Consider the following 19960-nt stretch of genomic DNA (forward strand, 5'->3'; position numbering starts at 1 on the left):
TTATTTATACTTTGAAATATTACTATGTACACAGACTACTATGTATGACTACTCAATTTCTTAAAGAAACATTTTAAACACTTTAGTTGTGTTCTTAAACAATTTATGTAAATACGTAGATTATATTGACATCGAGACTCTATGTTAGACGATATAATTTCTAACATACATTATATTAATAAACTAAAAGACTATAATATATGTACAACATTAATCTTATATATAAAAATGAATCGCAAAATGTGTTAGTAAGCGCATAACTCGAGAACGGCTGAACCGATTTCGATAATTCTTTTTTTATTATATTCCTTGAAGTACGATGGTTCTTATTTATTTATTTATTTATTTATTTATTTATTTATACATCTTTGACTTACAGTACAAAACATACCAAAACGCACAAAGATAACAATTATTACAAAGTCTGACTTAAAAATAAGGTACAATTAGAGACAAACGATACAATATTAACATTAAATAGGTCCACTTCAGATTTAGCACGTAAAAATTTATTTAACAAATTGAGTGCATGATGGGTGGGTGCACTTATGTAGAGAAAACGTAAACATGTACCACGGGCGAAGCCGGGGCGGACCGCTAGTAGTCAATAAAAAGGTATGTCCCATATTTAGGCAGCTAAAAAGCGTTAACCCAATTTTTTAGAACATTTACAGTTAGCGTAAGTCCTGCTCCATCTCAAACTTTATTAGAAGTGAGATGAGAGAATAATTCCAACAATTTGGAAACTTCGAACGATGTTCGCATATCAAGAACTCGATTTAACGGCAAATTAGGAATATTACAAGTCGAGAATTTTGCCACAATTATGCAAATATCTTCAGATTTGCTAATTACAACTGAATCTGCTATACGTAAGTTTTATTGGTTTTAAGGGTTGTTTCAGGGGTCTGGTCTATCTTGTTTTGGCATATATTATTCTTTGGTGTTATTTTTTATAGTATGTTTAGTAAGACTTCTTAAGGGTAGTATAATAAAAAACCTCATTCTCATGAAATACTTTTAATCTAAAGCAAATCATAAAATCTTTCTCCTGACTCTATCTAATAAAGCAATCGCATCAAAATCCGTTTTGTAGTTTTAAAGGTTTAAGTATACATACATGACATAGGTATATAGGGACAGAGAAAGCGGCTTTGTTTTATACCTTGTAGTGATGCTTTAGAAATAATAATATTATTAAATTTTTATAATCTGATGTTAATTTGATAGCAGCGCCATCTATTGAAGAAACCTTAAGGTAACATTCATTTGTAGACACTTTGTAGACAATGTGATAGTTTTGGCTATTGAATGTAGATGCCTTATATGTGAATATTTGTTTTCATTTATAGCTTTTATCGACTGACAACGTCTTAGTTTATTATTTTCATTGAAAAAGAATATTATGCAGCATGCATTTATTAATTATTATTCAACAATTAGCGTATAATTTTACCATAATCATTAATAACTTTCCTTCAAGTAAAAATACAATATTACCTAACCTGACAGCGAAATGTTATATTATTATTATTCATATTGTTATACGGTACCTATACCTACAGCTACGGATCCTGTTTAAGAACCACTAGCCGAATTTCTCGCATCAGGTATTAGTATTATATTATTGCAAAAAAAAGCTACCGGTAAAATTCAAGATTTATCCACACTTTGTAGGTAGGTACACAGGTAGCCTTATTTTTATAGCCCCTATTAGTACAAGATGAAATAATACCAACACATTATCTCATTTATTTATTAATCCAGATTAATAGCTTGACAATAACAAGAACAGCTGAACAATCCAGAACTTGACACGGAACAGCGGTGGTGTGACTTTGCCTCAGATTCACAAGCCTGTTCACAGCTGACGGCGAAGCTGCGTCGAGCTGTAGTAGTATAATCTGCACTAACCATCACTAAACTAACTACTAAGAGTATCACTACACTGGTTCTCATTTTGACCCGTTGTTACCCGTTTTTGGTTGTTGATTGCGTGCCGTGGATTATGTTGGTGTATTTATAGGTTAGTTGGCAGGTTTAGGCTGAGTACAGACCGGGCGTGCGGAATTTCTTTATAATAATATGTTCATTTTATGTAGTTAGTGAAAAAGAGAAATAGAACGTTTTAAAGAGCTTACTTTGTCCTCCAAATACATGGTATTCAATGTCACAATATTAATCAAAAGTTTATCTTATAGATTCGAAGTAATTGAGTCCCTAGCTATTTGCTAAGTAGGGTACCTAATATTCAAATTAATGATTTTTATTACTAATAATGACAAATAGTTTTAAGTAAGTATATAAAAGCTAAATTAATTATTAATGACGTCTTCTTTGGCACTAGTTAAAGCCTTAGTTTAGAACTGAAAGTTTAAATTTTGATTCCCAGCGGACACTTATTAAATGGACACATAAGACCTTTAATCTACTTGTTCGTTAAACATCGAGCAGTGAAATAGATACATTATGAAAACAAACCAAAATAATCTAAAACGATATCCTCAAAATACATAATTAAATCATAATAAGCTATATCAACTCAAATATAGCGCTATTTATGGGCGTTGGTGACCACTTTACATTGAGTGGCCCACCTGCTCCTTTGCTTGCTCTGATTATACATATTAAAAAAACGCTACGTTTGAATCGCCTCGTCTGCATGCTAACCTCATAAACCAGTTTTGACCTCACCTTGGCCATAAGCGGCACACGAGACGACATCGATGTACATAAACATAGAAACAATGTATATAGTTGTTTCTGTTTTTTGCTTTCTGGGGAATCCGAGCAAAACGTATTAGAATTATAAGGAAAGTCTAGAGCCAGATAACATAACATACCTAGACATAGTATAATTTCTAGGTATATTTTAATGGTAACAGGAAATAAATCTTATTATTAAACACTTAAAACAAAATGTTATTGTTTCCATGTTATAAATATTATCTATACTAATATTATAAAGTTGAAGAATTTGTTTGTTTGTTTGAACGCGCTAATCTTGGGAACTACTGGACCGATTTGAAAAAATCTTCGGTGTTAGATAGCCCATTTATTGAGGAAGGTTATAGGCTATATTACATCATCACGCTACGACCAACAGGAGTGGAGCCACGGGGGTGAAACCGCGCGGAGCAGCTAGTTTTTAAATAATTTAATTAATATATATAAATATTGCAATAATGTACATGACAGTTTGGTCCATAATTCCTAACTAGTAATACTTCAACTTCATTCTATCTGGGTAGACAAAAATTAAAATAATCTAAGGACTTAAATAAAATCAAACAAAAACGTATATATGTAAATAGTTTATTTATTTAAATCAGCACTAAATACATCTAACAGGAACTGTTTATATTCTTCCATTTTTATAGAATCTATTACTCTCACATTAGCGTCTTCTTTCTCGACAAAAGTATTTGTGTTCATTCCTCGTTTATCACCTGTAAAGAAATAATAATTTAAAACATTACAATATTTCATTTTCATAATCTAATAAGTATTTTATTTCATATTATAATCAACTAGCGGTCCGCCCCGGCTTTGCCCGTGGTACATATTTCGCAATAATAGGTAGCCTATGTTCTTTCTCAGGGTCTAAAGATTATCTGTGCCAAATTTCATCAAAATCGGTCCAGTAGTTTATGCGTGAAAACCATACATACATACATACATACAAACCTTTCCTCTTTATATTATTAGTATAGATAGGTTAGGAACCTCTTCACCTAGCTTTGAAAATTGTTGAGAAATTTTTAAAGATTAGAAAAATTTCGACCAACCGCAGAATTCTAAACGTGTTTATTTTAAAACTAGCTTTCCGCCAACGGCTTCGCCCGTGTTTTCAAAGAAAAACCCGCATAGTTCCCTTTCCCGTGGGATTTCCGGGATAAAACCTATCCTATGTGTTAATCCAAGTAACCCTCTATATGTATGTGTGCTAAATTTCATTGTAATCGGTTCAGTAGTATTTGCGTGAAAGAGTAACAAACACACACGTTCACATCCTCACAAACTTTCGCATTTATAATATTATAAGTAGGATTTTCTCATTAATAAAGCATTTGATTGCTGTTAAATTTCAAATATATATGTTGTAGTGTTCAGGAATAATTAAGGCTGGGAGGACATTGCTTAGTCGTTTTTATGAGGAAGGATTGCCAATAACGTTTTTCCTGTTTTCCATATTTATTGAAAAACCTAGGCATTTGTCCTAGTTCGCTTGAATAAATTGACGTAGAACCTAATAAATATATGTTGTCACGTTCCTCAGGAATATTGTACTAGCTATTAGGCTAGGTAATTAAAGAATTGAAAAAAAAAAAAACACTTCAGTAGTTATTGTAAATGGAGGGTATAAATATTTAAAATTATAATATCAAATTATGTCGTTGATACAATTTTAAATACAACGCAATTCTAATTAAAAGACCAATAAAAAAAATAATAACCCCAACTATAATATTAACTATTAAGTAAGTCTTATTTTCAGGATTCTTACTTATTTAAAAAACTATCAGTATTGCATCTTTATAGGTCTACTGTTATTGTAATCGTTAAACAATTTAAAATATCAACAATTTTAATTTGGTAATATTTTAAAACTTCCTATCAAAACGATAAGGTACTGTACATTGTTATATTATATTATTAAGTTTTGTAAAATGTATTCTATAAAATGTACAATATAGTATTTTTCACTTATTCATTCAAAACGTTCCATCCTCTAGCATTATGTATCTGATACTTACCACACAAAATAATATCGTTCTTCGAGTACTTATACTCGCTGACCAGTTCTGGTTTCACAAACAGCGCCACGACTGCTGGATCGAGCTGCTGCCACCTGTCGCTTTGGGGCAGAGTTATCCTTTCGTAACCATTTTGGGCCCTTATTATGTCTGTGTCTAATACGCCGAAGACTTCTTCTCGCCATTGCTGAAATAGATAGGTAATATGGGGACAAGTATTTATTTTTATTGTGATTTTTTTCGAATTCTATGGCCATAGTACGAGTTGTAGTGATATGTAATACTTGTATTACCAAATTATATAAATATAGCATTTCATTGATGTATTTGGAGACCAGTCGTGACTACAATAAGACAAAAATTATTGTATATCGATCTCCAAAGTCTCATTTATAAATTCATCAGAATTGGTTCTTTTAATTTAGTGAGGTTATGAAAAATAGTTCAGATTTGTTTTGCGTTTATAGCGGATACAATTTTCAGTGCACACAATGATAATTTAATTAAGTGAATTTTGAATAAATCTCGTATGTACTTAAAAACCACATTATAAAATATGAATTTATTTCTTTAAAAAAAAAATCAGTGCTTGGTAATTTAATATTTTTTGATTCATTAAAGTTAAAAATACTCACCCTACTTATGTTTAAGTGTAACATAACTTGCGAGAAAGGTAACATCGTCACTTTTTCAGGTGTTGCGTGTTTGGCAATAATATGATACGCTTCTACGTCCATGTGTGCGTTGAACTCTGCTTCGGGAAATTGTTCACCTGTGTGTGTAACGAAATATTATATTACTAGCTGACCTAGAAAAAATATTACAGCGTTAAGGAATATATGGAAGATGAAAATCCATGGAGGGTTGTCGCGTAAGAACCACAGGACAGTTCTTTGGCATATAATATTATGTAGTTACATGATTTTAAAACAGCAACTATGGAGTTTCTTGCCGGTTCTTCTCCATAGATACTGCTTTCCGAATCGGTGGTACCTAAATGTTAAAAAATGTTATGACGATTCAAAAGTGCTTTTATAAGAAGTCTAATTGAATAAATAAATGTTTCGAGTTTGAGTTTATTTACGACCTCTTCCATAGTTTCTGGAGATTCCTACCCTAATTACGACTTTATACAGAAATAAAGAATTTTAAAGTAATCTACTGGTACCAAAACATTTTAGTTTTGGTACTTTAGCATACTGGATTCATTATTGAATTTTTATTATTTGGTATCAACACTGGCATTGTAGCTATTGTGTTATCTGAATTGACTTCAATTTAAGATAAATGTAAATGATTGATGTATATTATTATTCAAACTTTTACTTATTTAACCCATTGACCACCGTAAGCCCCGATCGGGGCGCGACACAATAGATTTTCTATTGTGTCTGTGATTCCGAGGACTGATGGATTAATCAGTAATTATCTAATCATAAGTAGCTATAGTACTGCTTTAAAAGAATAACGGAATGATCTCGAATTTTCTAGCTAATTTCTAATGTATTTATTACTCTAAAGCCTAGATACCCAACTGCTAACGTGATGAAATATGTAAAACATCGTATTAATAATGTTTTCGTTCTCTATTATCGATCAAGAGGTCACGCTAATGTAATCAAACCTATAACATAGTATAGTTCATTGAAACATGCTTTATAAAATTATAACGAAACAAATTTATATAAGTACTGCATGATACACACACTGAACCGAGAATAAATATTTCAGATTAAACTCTATTAAAATTCAAGAACTATAAGCAAATCTAACATTTGTTATCTACCGTTTTCGCTGACATCCCACAAAACATGTTCAACCTATAATACGGTTCATTATTGAGCAAAAGACAATTTTATTAGCATACATTAGGTATAACCTTCAAGAAGGCTCTTTTACCACTAAAAAGCAAATAACCTACAACTACACTAGTCTTGCGAGTGTTGCTTCTTAACTCCTTCTTTATTATCTTATATATAAAATTCTCGTGTCACAATGTTAGTCTGCATACTCCTCCGAAACGGGTGGACCGATTCTCATGAAATTTTCTGTCCATATCGGGTAAGTCTGAGAATCGGCCAACATCTATTTTTCATATGTACCACGGGCGAAGCCGGGGCGGGCCGCTAGTATTACAATAAAATATAATAACTTACTATGTATGTGTCCACCACCAACATACAAATGATTCAACCTGCCCAAAAAATTTGGATCCAGTTGAATGGCCAATGCAATATTCGTTAAGGATGCCAAACATAAGACGGTTAGGTTTCCTGTTAAAAGAAATAATAGTCTTGTAGCTTATCTAAATCTGCCTTAATAAATAATTATATTATACATGTAGTAGGTAGTACATATTAGTTACGTACTTATTTTGATATGTGTATTTCATGGAGGCATTTCACAAATACTCCCTTATCTATACCACAAATCTAATTACAAACATGAGATTATATGCTATGGAGTAAATGAATTGTTAGAATAAGGGATTCGTCTTTATTGCAACAGTTAAAACTAAATGCAGAATTTAGACATATTTTCGAATTTAAAATTATTGTTTTTTAATTTGTAGGAAGTTACTATTACTACACTTTAAATTAAGTATGAAAGAAAAAAAGAAAGAATTTATTTCAACACACAAACTAAATAAATTAATATAAGGTGTGATGAAATACCTTTATGTTGCTTCGATAGCTGAATCAGTTTATTCACAGCTGCTTCTCGTCTAGGCGGTACTAGATCTCGTAAGACCTCCCCCGTATCTCCGAGACCATCTTGACCGAAATAGTCGCCAGCGTATGGTGTGATTACCAGCGATTCTTTTGCACCTCTGTATATTGGTATCTGGAAGATAATATGAGAAGAAATTAACAATCTGTAGGTTATTTCCAAATATAGAGTCTTTGATGTATAAGAGATGTAGAAGAATAGATAACTTTCCTTTTAAGTTAATTTATGTTTATCATTTGAATTTCTGACGTACCTAAGTAAAAACTTCAGCACAAGAAAATTAAACTAGCCATTTTTTAGGATATAAAAATGCAATTAACTACTCCGGGAACTGAAGATTATAAAACAAGTTTTTTAAATAATAATTTACTAAGTAAATCTCAATAGTCATAAATTCATAATCACATTAAGACCACTCGGCTACTAAAATAGATACATTTTTAAAAGGTATATCTTGTATTTATTTCAAGAACATAAAATAATATTTTTAAAATACTTACATCCTGTCGTTTGGCAACTTGCAGTATTCTCTGGTTATTAGTGCAGACATTGTCTTCATTTGTATTCCCGTTGACAGTCGTTAGTCCAATTAGCTTAGGTCTGAAAGTAAGACATTTAGACGAATATGATATTTAGTTTTTAAATCATTCAAATGCGTTTTATAAATCTGAATTTTTAAGAGAAAAAAAATCGATCACGAGGCGGGATTCGAACCCACTTTTTCCTCTATTCTGGAGAAGGTCGATGGTTTTTGCAAGACGGATAGGTACTTCAGACCACGGTTATTACAGACGGCGATTACAAAATAAACATTGCACTATTTGTCGGACTGCCTGTTGGAATCGCAAAAGTTATTTTTTCATTCAGTCACTTCACTCAAATTTTAATCAGTACCAAATTACTTGATATTAATTATTATCAGAATTATTATTTGCTTTAAAAGGTCTTGTTTTTTATTTTTACCTATATTTTCAATGAATTTCCGGCTCAATTTTCAATCAATCGGCTGACGGCTCACACATAGTAACAATATGATTTACATATTACATTTTTTTACTTTACCGCCTCTTTATATTCCAGGTGTAACACAGCAGCTCAAACATTCATATATAAATTTCTTGCACCAAATAGTTCAACCACAATCGCTAAAAGCAAGAGTTTATTGAAATATTTACCCGTTAAAATGTTTCTCGTAAAGTGTAGCCAGGAAAATGGCCAACGCGTCGTCCGCACCTGCATCATTGTCGATCACTATCACTGATTCTGATCTGAAAGGAAATTACTATTTATTTAACAATACATTTAATAAAAATAACGTTTATTGCTAGTTATTTTTAAATCGCTAGTATAGTTTTTGATTTTTTTCCTTACGTATAATTTCCCTTTATAATTTATGTGTAAATACTTACTATGAAATTGGCAATTATGGTGTTTTTGGTGTTACTTCTAACTACTGATGGATCATGCTGACATCATCATGTATTCTAATGGTTTTTAGAAAAAACTACTATAACTAACGCAAATGTTAGTTTCGGGGGGTTACCATGCTGCAGCTGTCTTAACGCAGTATTCATCCCAGTATGGAAAAATGACAGTGCCATATAGGTCGTCTAGCGCAATCATTCGACTTCGATGTGGACTAGCTATAGGTAATCGTTTACCTAATCGTTTATTTAGGAACAATACATAAATACAAAACAATTTAGACACGACAATCGCCTCAACAAGGAATACATCTAAAGGTTTGATTAGTTTTAATACTTGGTGGGAACAGAAAACTCTCAATCTCAAACTGTTTAATTCACTCACAAAGAGTCGATCGAAGGAACAGGTATGATGAGTTTCTGACACGTTATAATCTTGTAAGCATCTTGTTTATGGCATCTTGATGCACTTGGCCCCATTTTAAATAAACGTGTTTTATCTGGTCGAATAGACTCTACTAGTTGAATACGAAAAAATACGTTTACGCGAAAAATTTTGATGGTTCAATCAGCCGTTTTCGCGCGAAAAGTAACGTAACGTAAAATTACTTAAGGTGCAGCTCTGATAAAAATAATTAATCAATTTTAATTAAATACGTCATAATGTTTAAATTGTTTACAAAAGTAATTACGATCTGAATCAATCTTGCATAAGAAATTTTTGGTTGGAATTGAGGGCCATTGAGGGCAGTCTTCGCGAATATTTTGTATTTTCAATAGATTATCATCTTATCATTGATTACTTTTCTCTTTATATTTATATGTAGCAAGATAATATCTCAGTAAGGTAACGAATATTACCTAGTTATCATTTATCATCAAATGAATTAAATAGTATTTATTGGGTATTCCACTGTAGCAGCAGTAATTAATTATTTATATTGTCTATTGTCTAATCCAGATATAACATCAAAACTGCCAGAAAAAAAAAACATTATCTCGTGTTACGTACCCTACATGTCAAATCTTTATCGACCGCAGAAGATAAAAATTGGTTCCTAACTTCACAACAACAATAAAAGTAGCATTTATCTTCGGAAATAACATAGGTAGATACCTAAATAGATTTTTTAACAGTAGTAGTGTATATTATTTTATATTTTATTAAAAAAAATGAAGTACTTACACATCTCGGTTTGCGAAAGATAACACAGCTATAGGCAAAACTGTCAATAAAATTATCTTTGATAACATTTTGTCTCATAACTCGAGCGCACGCCAAGGAGCACGCGGTCAACTGAGTAATGGCATAGATTAAAAATGATTATAATATGTATGTAAGTCGCAGTCATCTGGTTGAATCTGATATTTGATTGAATGACTAAAGGGCACAAGTTGTTTCATGTAATCTTCAACGTCTTGACTCTTGACTGATTAAGTCATTTAGCATTGTCATTGGTTTGGAAACGGGGTTGGTAAAATTAGGTTCGTGGTTTTTTAACTACTCAGTAACAGCATAACACAGGAACACTAGGGAAAAGGAAAAACTCATACACGCGTGAAAACTAGTGAGCGAATGAATAAAAATAATCAACAAGTGACATGTGGGAGCTGATTCGTATTTATCCAAACTATGTTACCAAATTTATTTTTGGCACACTGACTGCTTGATCTGGTAAAACTTTCTAGGAAATATTTTTTCATGAACATTTTAATTTCTTAAGTAGGTCCCTTATTATTTTATTTATTTAGGTTTATATTCCATTTTAGCCTGTCAATCAATGAATTTAATTCGTAACTTTTGTGTTTAATTAAGTTATTTGGATAGGAATATTTACATTACATTGTATAATATTATTATGTTTAACTTTTATTTAATTACAATTTAACACATTTAACGTATTTTAACACAATAAAAAAAAGTCGAAACGTAACGTAGCGAGGTAACGCGTGCGAATTGACGCCATTTTGACGTCAGACATTATTCGTGCGCCTGTGCGCAGTGCAGTTGAGACTTGAGAGCGATTATCGTGTCCTACCATGGCGTCTCCGAAGCCCCTGGTTTCGTGCTCTGCACCTTCATCGCACTGAATCGAGTGTAATTCAAGTGTTGGACTCAAATGAGCCATTTATTTCGAGCTCTTCTTCAGTGCTATTATTGTGTGGAGGAGATAAGGTTTGTGTGCCATTAATTATTAATCATTGTTTAAGATTTAATGGTATGGAAAGGAATTTATCGTCTTTTATTATGTTTTACATCTCAGTGGAACGATCGCAGGCTCTTTCTAGAATTGAACACTCTTGAGCAGTATCTGCACTTTGCTGAGAAGCGGGGTCTGAAATTTCTACAAAATTAGGGGGACAACTTGGTTAATTCTGTTACCGCAAGAGAACTTGTAGACATAAGACACAGAGTCGCTCCAAGGGAACTTGGTTTGAAAATGTACATCTTTCCATAGTTAAAGTGTTCCACATTATGTATTTATTTAGTGTGAGAGCAGACTACAATGCCGTTAAGCGTGAAACTGCAAGACGAGACAGAGATACAGTGCTATCAATGAAAACAATAGCAGATTGGTATCGATATTGTCGGGAGCATCAAGAAAATGAGAGAAAAATTGGTGGACCTAAGAAAATTGTCCAGGTAGACAAAAGTAAATTTGGAAAAAGAAAGTATAATCCAGGACGCCGCGCCGCGTTGAAGGACATTGGGTCCTCTGTATGATTGAAAACGGCAGTCAGGATCTGAGACTTTAAGTGTGCGGAGCTTTTAATTGCCTTCATCAATATGGATACATTCACAAAAAATTGTATACAAATAAATATATTATTATTACTTTTTTTCCCGAGCGAAGCGATCCATCCCATACCCATAGAGGCCATCCCATAGCCCCCCCTCCCCCCTCCCAAAACCGTAAATTGGAGGGTTATACTTGTACTCAGTCGTCCCTACCTTTTAATTGCTCGAATTTACATAACCTACTTTTGTCTTTACTATCTTCGTTTTTGTTTAGTCATTTTCACGTCACCAAAAAAAAAAACCAATACAATGAGTATTATTTAGGTCTTGGGCTTAATTTCGCCGCCTCTTTCTTTAGTATTTTAAAATAGGACAGCACTACATACCACAGATGACTTATAGATACAAAAACAATATTTAATCACAACTTTAAATACGTACATCTCTGACATTTTCATTCACTGTACTATAAACAAAGCGAAATTGTGCATTATTTTAATCTAAACATTATTGAATCATTAACACTGTGCACTCCCATCAAAGGGCGATATAATACTGTCACTGTCTAGTCTAGTCTACTGTCTCATCTCAGAAATATCCAGTGTTGCCAACTTGTCCGAATATTTACCCAAACTTGTTTTTTTTTATTATGGCAAACTCCTACGTAGACTCCATAATTAATTTACTACAATAGAAATCGAATAATTTATTGTAAGCATTGCAAGTTCGAAGGTGCAATGGCCTTCGTCGTCATATTGATAATCGTGTATCGATAAAACAGAATTACACTAAACAAATTTTATTTTATCAACATCACTATGACAACATTGTCGATTTATGGATGAACATGACGCTGATTGTGTATTTAATAAAAGAGAATTATAAGGAAAATTATTTAGTTAAACATCTTTATCATCATCATCGTCGTCATTATGATGAAGCTAATCATATTTTATAAAAGAGAATTAAACAATTCTTTATTTAATCATCATCATCGTCGCTATCGTCGTGATGATGGTGGTGATGATCATGATGATGATCATGATGGTGATCGTGGCTATCATGACTTGCATTTTCATCACTGTCATGCTTATTGTCATCAGCTGAAAATATTTTCATCAAAAATTCCCTAAATGGCTCCTTGTTGCAAGAGAACACCAATCTTTGTTTCGGCGATTTTGACTTGAAATCGTTAGTATTTCTGCCTTTCGAATTTCCTGTAAACAAAAGAGTCATTGTAAACAAAGGGTTTTATTAGTAAAACAATTAGTTATCCTAACTGCGACGTTATGTATATAAGTTTTATGAATCCCATTTTATTGAAAATGAGAACCTTTGTATTGAACATGTTATTTGCTAAACATTCAATTTAACCCAGACTGTTCTAACATACTCAATTTAATTGACTTGTAGGAGGATCAGTTTGGACGAACTAAAGACAAGGGGAATCCGTCCGGAAATTATTAATAATAACTGCGCAAGATGAATCAAAATTAGGGGGATATGACCGGAATAAATCGATATTATGGTCTGTAGTTTTTCCCAAATTAAATCACTAGCTGTTAATAAACTGTAGTAAAATCTGACGGCTATACTTACCACACAAAAATATTCCATTAAGAGTATACTTTAGCTCTTTTATAACCGATGAGTCCAGAACAATGGACATCGCTACAGGGTCTAGTGGCGCCCAATCTTTGGTCTTAGGCAGGGATATGCGCTCAAATATATTTAGAGATCGGACTATATCTGAGTTTATTTCGCCGAAGGTATCTTTACGCCATTGCTGGAAAATGTATATCAAAACATAATTTATTTTTAATTAATTAATTAACTAGGTAATATTAAATATATTGGACGATGACCAGTCTTATTTGCCTTCTTGCTTTTAATTTATAGTAATGTTCTAACAGGAACAATGTCTGGATCTTTTTGGGCATATTTTTTCATTCAAAAATATAAATACAACTTTTTAACTTCCCAATTGTCTTCGATTGTTTGAAGTTTATAATAAGACTACTGTCCCCCTTAGTAATTTGTAAAAACATAAAATATTATTTAATTAAGTACTTAATTTATCTTTTCTATTAAAATAATTTTGAGTGGAGGAATAATGAAGCCAATTCCAAAGTAATAAGTTTAACATTTTTCAAAATTTCAAATAAATAAGGGGCTTCGATTTTGCTGCAGAATAATATTATAGTGCTAGAGTGTAAAAAAATGCTGTATATCAAGTACTACAATTAAATGAAATCTTTTACTCACCCTCCCTAAATTTAGGGACTTTTTAACTTTAGCCGGAATGAGTGTAAGCTTGTCTGCCAAGCCGTTGTGAATGACGACGAAGTAGCCTTCTATGTCCATTTTAACGTTAAATTCTAGTTTCATGCCATTAGCTGTAATTGTAAGAAATATATTTAACTAGCTGTTCCTCGCGGCTTCACCCGCGTTGCTCCACTACTATTGGTCTTAGCGTGATAATGATGCAAACACTTATATTATTTCACGGTGATACAATACTTCATGACATCAATTATTGAAATTAAAAATTTCATTCGATACTAACGAAGATAAATAAAAAATGATATGCGCTTATAAACGTTTTTTTATTATTATTTGAATACTTAGAGAAATACTTACTGTAAATATTGCCTGCTGCAACATACAATTGCCATATCCTAGCTAATAACCCTGGGTCCAACTTTATAGCTACGGCCATATTGGTAAGAGGCCCCAACGTTACAATTGTTAATTTATCTGCGAATAAAGAATTTATTATGATTTGTATAAAAATATACAATATTATTAATTCATTTACAAATTACAATACACATTAACATTATAATATGAGGCAAGAATAAAATGAAGAATATTTAATTAAACTTGTAATAATTACAATATTCATTATTTTGTGCGAACAATGTAGTCTGTCTTATTATTCATACAATATAATTAATTTCTGTGACGATTCGATTTGTAAATATTGTAAATATCTTGTTAGGTATTAAGTAAGAGTAAGCGTAAAGGTAAGTATTCTCAGAAGCAGGTCTTACATTACAAAAAACAAAAAAGATCGTGTCAGAAGTGAAACTTCTTTGGTAAGATTCAAAGATACCTAAATCGTACCTTACTAGATTAGATACTAGACCTTTCTCCATGGCGGTATTGCCATGACGTAGCCTTGAAATTTTACTCTCAACGCGCCTGAAAGGTATCACTAATTACAAAAATGTATTCAAATATAAAAACCTTTATATTTCTTCGACAGTTTGCTCATAGCAACTGACGCATAATCAGACTTCGCTTTGATTGGTTTATATGACTTCGTTGAGTTATCTCCTAGTCCGTCGTGACCAAAATAACCATCAGTGGGATAATCCTTCATGAGAGCTGATTGACATCCGCGGTATATAGGTACCTGGAAGAATAAGAATACTTCTTTCGAGTGATTTACAGAATTTCAAATACCTATTAGTAATTGAGTTACCTTATCTATAAGTACATTTTTACGTTCTTAATGTAAATAATATTACTCAATAGTTTATTATTTAGTAGTACCATAGGTAGTACCTAGATAATAGTATTAATTCATGAAATATCAACTATAAAATTAATATTATTATTCTTGGCTTATTCACAATTCCTGGTGGAGACGAAGACAAAAAATATCTCGGTCTGGCAGGACCCAGAAGGCCTAAGGCCTAGACCTACTTGTCCCTAAAGATAATGGATCAGTGAAACAGCATGTATGCATATTGCATAATGCATCTGCCCCTTACCCCACTTGGGGACACGGGACTTCACACTTTTGAAGTAAAACTTCTTTAGGCGCGACTAGGGAGTAACTCAGATTTTTTTTCTGACGGAAGTAACGCTTACTGTGTAGTTTCCGCCATTTAAAAATAATAATTCTGATTGGTTGTAAGTATATGTCATATACTACACGCTTCTTGACTTATACGCCAGCTAGTGGCAAATATCATAATCAATTAGGATTATTTATTTTCAAATTTTCAAACGGATCAATTGTGAATAGCAAAGTGAATGAAAAATTCAACAGTATTAAAAACATTATTTTAAATTGCAAAATTTTTTGAAAATCTCTAAATATACTTGTTTATTTATTACTTTTAAAATAAGTAAATTAAAAATAAAAATAAACATGTTGCGGATTATAATCAATTTATTTTAAATATTGCTGAGACAAAGTAGTATCCATAGCAACAGATATGTATATAGGTTGTCATTCAGTTGAACAAGAAGCATATGTACGCCAACAATTTCATAAAATGGTTATTGATACAGGAGGATCGCCTTATGAAATCATATTAGTTCTTAACAAATTTTACATTATTACAACCAATATTGATGTATCTGATGGCTTAGCCAACGGTTGTGTTGGAAAGTTAGTGTATATTGAACGTGATGACAGTGATAACATCATACGCTTATGGCTTGAGTTTCCTGGTAAGATAGGAGAGAAAATTAGGAAAAAAGCTGCCCATCATATTCAAACTCTAAACATTAGTAGAACAGCAGTCCCAATTTTATGAAGATCGTCATCTGTACCAATGAATAGAAATAAGACAATATTTGCAAAGAGAAATCACTTTCCATTAGTATCTGCTTGTGCGCTTACAATACATAAGTCTCAAGGTGGTACTTTTGATCAAATCGTTTATGAATACAATAAAAGTCACAGTCAGCAGCTGTTATATGTAGCATTATCACGAGTAACTGATATAAATGGATTGTTCATTGTCTCAAACACCGATGACAACAAATTTTATCATGGAAGAAAGCGTCCAGGGGGAATAGTTGATTTACAGTGTGAATTTGAAAGACTTTCAAATTCTCGCCTAATAACACAACAGGAAGAATTATATAACCTTGTAAATGAGAGTAACATTTTCCTATTTAACTATTTTCCTTCAACTGCCAAAGTTTACGTGCTCATGTTTCTGATCTGAATGATAAAGTATTAAAAAGGTCCACATTGCTGTTATTTTCCGAAACTTGGATGAAAAATGACGAACAAATTCTTATTGAAAATTTTTATTGCGTTACCCAATACAAACGACCCAACTCAACTGCTGGTGGAGTAGCTGTATATCATTCATCTACAGATACACTGAACAATGTAACACCAATTCAAAATATTTCACCAACTATATTATCACAAATTTCCGATGAGGTTTCACAAATTGGTGACATCGCCTTGGTTCGATGTGTTAATACGAATGACCAACCTGTGATTATCGTTGTTATTTATATTTCTACAAATACTAGCCTGACAAATATCATAAAATTTATTCATCAGCAATTACTTCACTTCACAATTGAAGGTTCTCGACTTTTAAATAGTAATTATCATGAATTACCGATGATTCTAACTGGAGATTTTAATGTTAATTTTCGCTCTCAGGAATCTCAGCCGTTAATTGATTTTTTAGAAGAAAAATTTGATTTATTTATGAATACTTCTCGACTTCATTCAACAACGCGTTTCGGTACAACGATAGATGCTGTATTTTCAAGAAAAGTAGCAAATTTAGAGAGTAAAATTTATGTTTCACATTATAGTTACCACAAACCTATAATTTCGTACGTAAGAAATTATTATGACATTCAATTACCTGTTTCGAATGAATAATATTAATATAACATTTAAATAATCTTTGTAAAGCACATGAATAATAAATATAATTAAATTATAATATAATATTTATTTATTTAAGTTAATATTTAATCATTTCAGTGATATATGTCGTCAACGCCAAAGAAGTTTTACTTCAATCGCGCGTAAAGGTTACACGCACACACTTTTTTTATCTTGGCTTGGTGTTATTGCTTACAGACAGCATCGGTAGGAGACATATTAAATACACAGATATTAATATATTTTAGATCTATTAGCTTTTATTCTATGTCGACGATACGTGTGTTTCTTCTTATAATGAGTCGATTGTTTTTTTTTAATCACGACTCATTTGTATGCAGGTCAGTGAATATAGAAGCAACAACTTGGTCAAAATGTTTGGGTCGAATTACAACAACGTGGCACGTAGAGCAAATAAAAAAATTCTTACATCTCTTCTGTCAGCAATGTCCAATATCCTTTGAGTGTTTTCGAAGACTTGTGGCTCGTTAACATTTCCATGGACTGTTGTGATGCCAACTACTTTTGGTCTAAAAGCATTTTAAAAATATAATAATGTAATATTAGGCTTAAGTTTAAATAGAAGTTTAGACTCATATTTAATTTATTAATTAAAAGAAACGCTTGGATTAGAGTTAAAACAGTTTGTTTTAATCTTAAATTAAATCTTTTGTTTATATGGCGATACATATATTAAATAATAAATGTGTTATTAAAACTATTATAATATACCAACCCATCAAAATGTTTCTCATTCAATAAAGCCATGAATATAGCCATAGCATCATCTGCACCACCGTCATGGTCGATTAGTAATTTTTGAGAATTCGACGCGTATGATACACTGAAAATTAAAAAGATTTTAAGCTATTGCATAGCTTCTTTCGCGGGCCTTGAGCGCGGGGACCGAATCCAGAAATTCCGTAACGAAAAAACCTCACGCTCCCCACTCCGACGGGCGGAGGTGTGGCTTGAAGGCATAGCATGCAATAGCTTTACCGCGGCAGTCCCCGAGTGACACACGTCTTTTTTCATTAAAATTGTTACACAATTGCATCCTTTTTTTCCAATATATTTTATGAACCTTTGTATGAAATAAAATAATTAATAATCTAGGTATTTTATTATCCATAATGCGAAAAATACAGAATTAATAAATACATAACAAGGGCTTACAAATTTTATTGGAATTTTATGCTGTTTGGTTTTATTACTTTTGAGGTTGTCTTGAATAAAATTCACTTTTATTATATTAAATCAATAACTATCGGTACTTACCTGAAGAATACACTAAATGTACACACAAAAAGAATACACTTTATTGGGTTATCCATTTTTAACCTCCACGTGAACATTTTTACGTATTTTAAAAACTATTTTACACTTTATATTTTCATATTTTATTTTAAAAATATTTTTTTATTTTATGTTCGTTTTAGATTACATGGAACAGAAGAAGCTTATTTCAACTAAATGATAGAAATTGAAATGATTTAAAACTAAACGTAGAAATTATTTAATATGATTTATAATTAGTGGTGAAATAGATGTATTTTTAACGATGTTTTAATTATCTTTGATGATTTGATAATACGATAGACATAAAATTATTTAGTTACTATATATTTAATATCATGAAATAATTTGTTTTAGTAGCTTTCCTCTTTATAATAATTACTTTTGAGAAGGTTTTTCAGATTCAACTAGAGACAAACTGAAGGTATTGTATTATTTTTAGGTTTTTATATTATAATTATCTTTTTCGGTTTAGCATTTGTGTTTATAGAATACTTTAAATGGAAAAGATTAAATTTTAATTAGCATCTTATCGTAAAAATACCTATGTTTCTTGCTAAAACACATTTAAATTGACGTGTGTGATAAAAAATAATAAAAAGCAAAACGTTTTCTTAATACTATTTATTCATATCATTCTATATTTTTATCAGCGCAAAAATTATAAACAAATTTACAAGAATCAAATATCACAGTAGATATTAAACACTGTACAGAATTTCGCACATAACAATATTTAAAATGTATTTTATACATAATATATTGTTTTATTACATTGCTACAGTACTCTTACACAGATTTCATCTATCAACATATCAAAATTTGTTCAAATTTGTTTTATCAGTTATGGTACAGACAAGTATATACTAAATAGTTATTACGTTGTATTACTATTATATTTTATCACTTAGGGATAATGTTGGATTAACATTCTCAAAAAAATATACCAAGTAAATTATGTGAAACATGTATGAGAACATTGTGAAACCATCAAAATCCTTAATCCAAAGCCACGGCAGGAAAGATACGTTTTAACGAAGAATTCAAAATTTTTTCTCAACTCAAAACTCAATCACATAATAAAAAAAAAATGTTTTCACTCAAAATAGTAGATTATGAATTCATGAAAAAATATTTGTGGGCAGTTGTCATTGAGGTATTATTACTTCGTATAGAGAGGACATCACGAACAAAATCTGTGCGACAATTTCGGCGGTGCGGGGCGTGCGTGGGGCGGCTAGTTAGTCATAATATAAGCGATGTTTGAGACGCTTGGCTCTAACTAGTGTTACAAATAGTGTAGTAGCGATGCCTTCTCTAGTACGTAGTACATAGTAACTCAATGGCAGTTGTA

General features: G+C 31.6%; 2 protein-coding genes across 3 annotated transcripts; both read right to left on the minus strand.

The window, feature by feature from the left end:
- Positions 1-3309: 3309 nt before the first annotated feature.
- On the minus strand, positions 3310-12206 carry LOC149909933 (uncharacterized). 2 transcript variants are annotated; one of them, XM_090118370.1, is made up of 8 exons: positions 12093-12206; positions 8663-8755; positions 7988-8087; positions 7433-7601; positions 6914-7030; positions 5393-5529; positions 4758-4944; positions 3310-3449 (listed from the first exon to the last, which is right to left on the minus strand). In XM_090118370.1, the coding sequence occupies exons 1-8, from the start codon at positions 12107-12109 to the stop codon at positions 3316-3318; spliced, it is 954 nt and encodes a 317-aa protein (XP_089974496.1). In that variant the 5' UTR covers positions 12110-12206; the 3' UTR covers positions 3310-3315. The 2 variants fall into 2 exon arrangements, with proteins under 2 accessions (XP_089974496.1, XP_089974492.1); XM_090118366.1 differs by lacking the exon at positions 12093-12206 and adding an exon at positions 10098-10219.
- Positions 12207-12632: 426 nt separating this feature from the next.
- Positions 12633-18129, minus strand: LOC149909934 (nucleoside hydrolase-like). The gene is made up of 7 exons (XM_090120152.1): positions 18047-18129; positions 17741-17840; positions 14901-15069; positions 14292-14408; positions 13917-14047; positions 13251-13437; positions 12633-12868 (listed from the first exon to the last, which is right to left on the minus strand). Exons 1-7 carry the CDS (start codon positions 18088-18090, stop codon positions 12633-12635), a joined length of 984 nt encoding a protein of 327 aa, XP_089976278.1. The 5' UTR covers positions 18091-18129.
- Between the last annotated feature and the right edge of the window lie 1831 nt (positions 18130-19960).

Source organism: Colias eurytheme, chromosome 3, assembly GCF_061535395.1.
Source record: "Colias eurytheme isolate Ceu_HAF_F1 chromosome 3, ilColEury1 Martin Lab GWU primary, whole genome shotgun sequence".
NCBI lineage: Eukaryota > Metazoa > Arthropoda > Insecta > Lepidoptera > Pieridae > Colias > Colias eurytheme.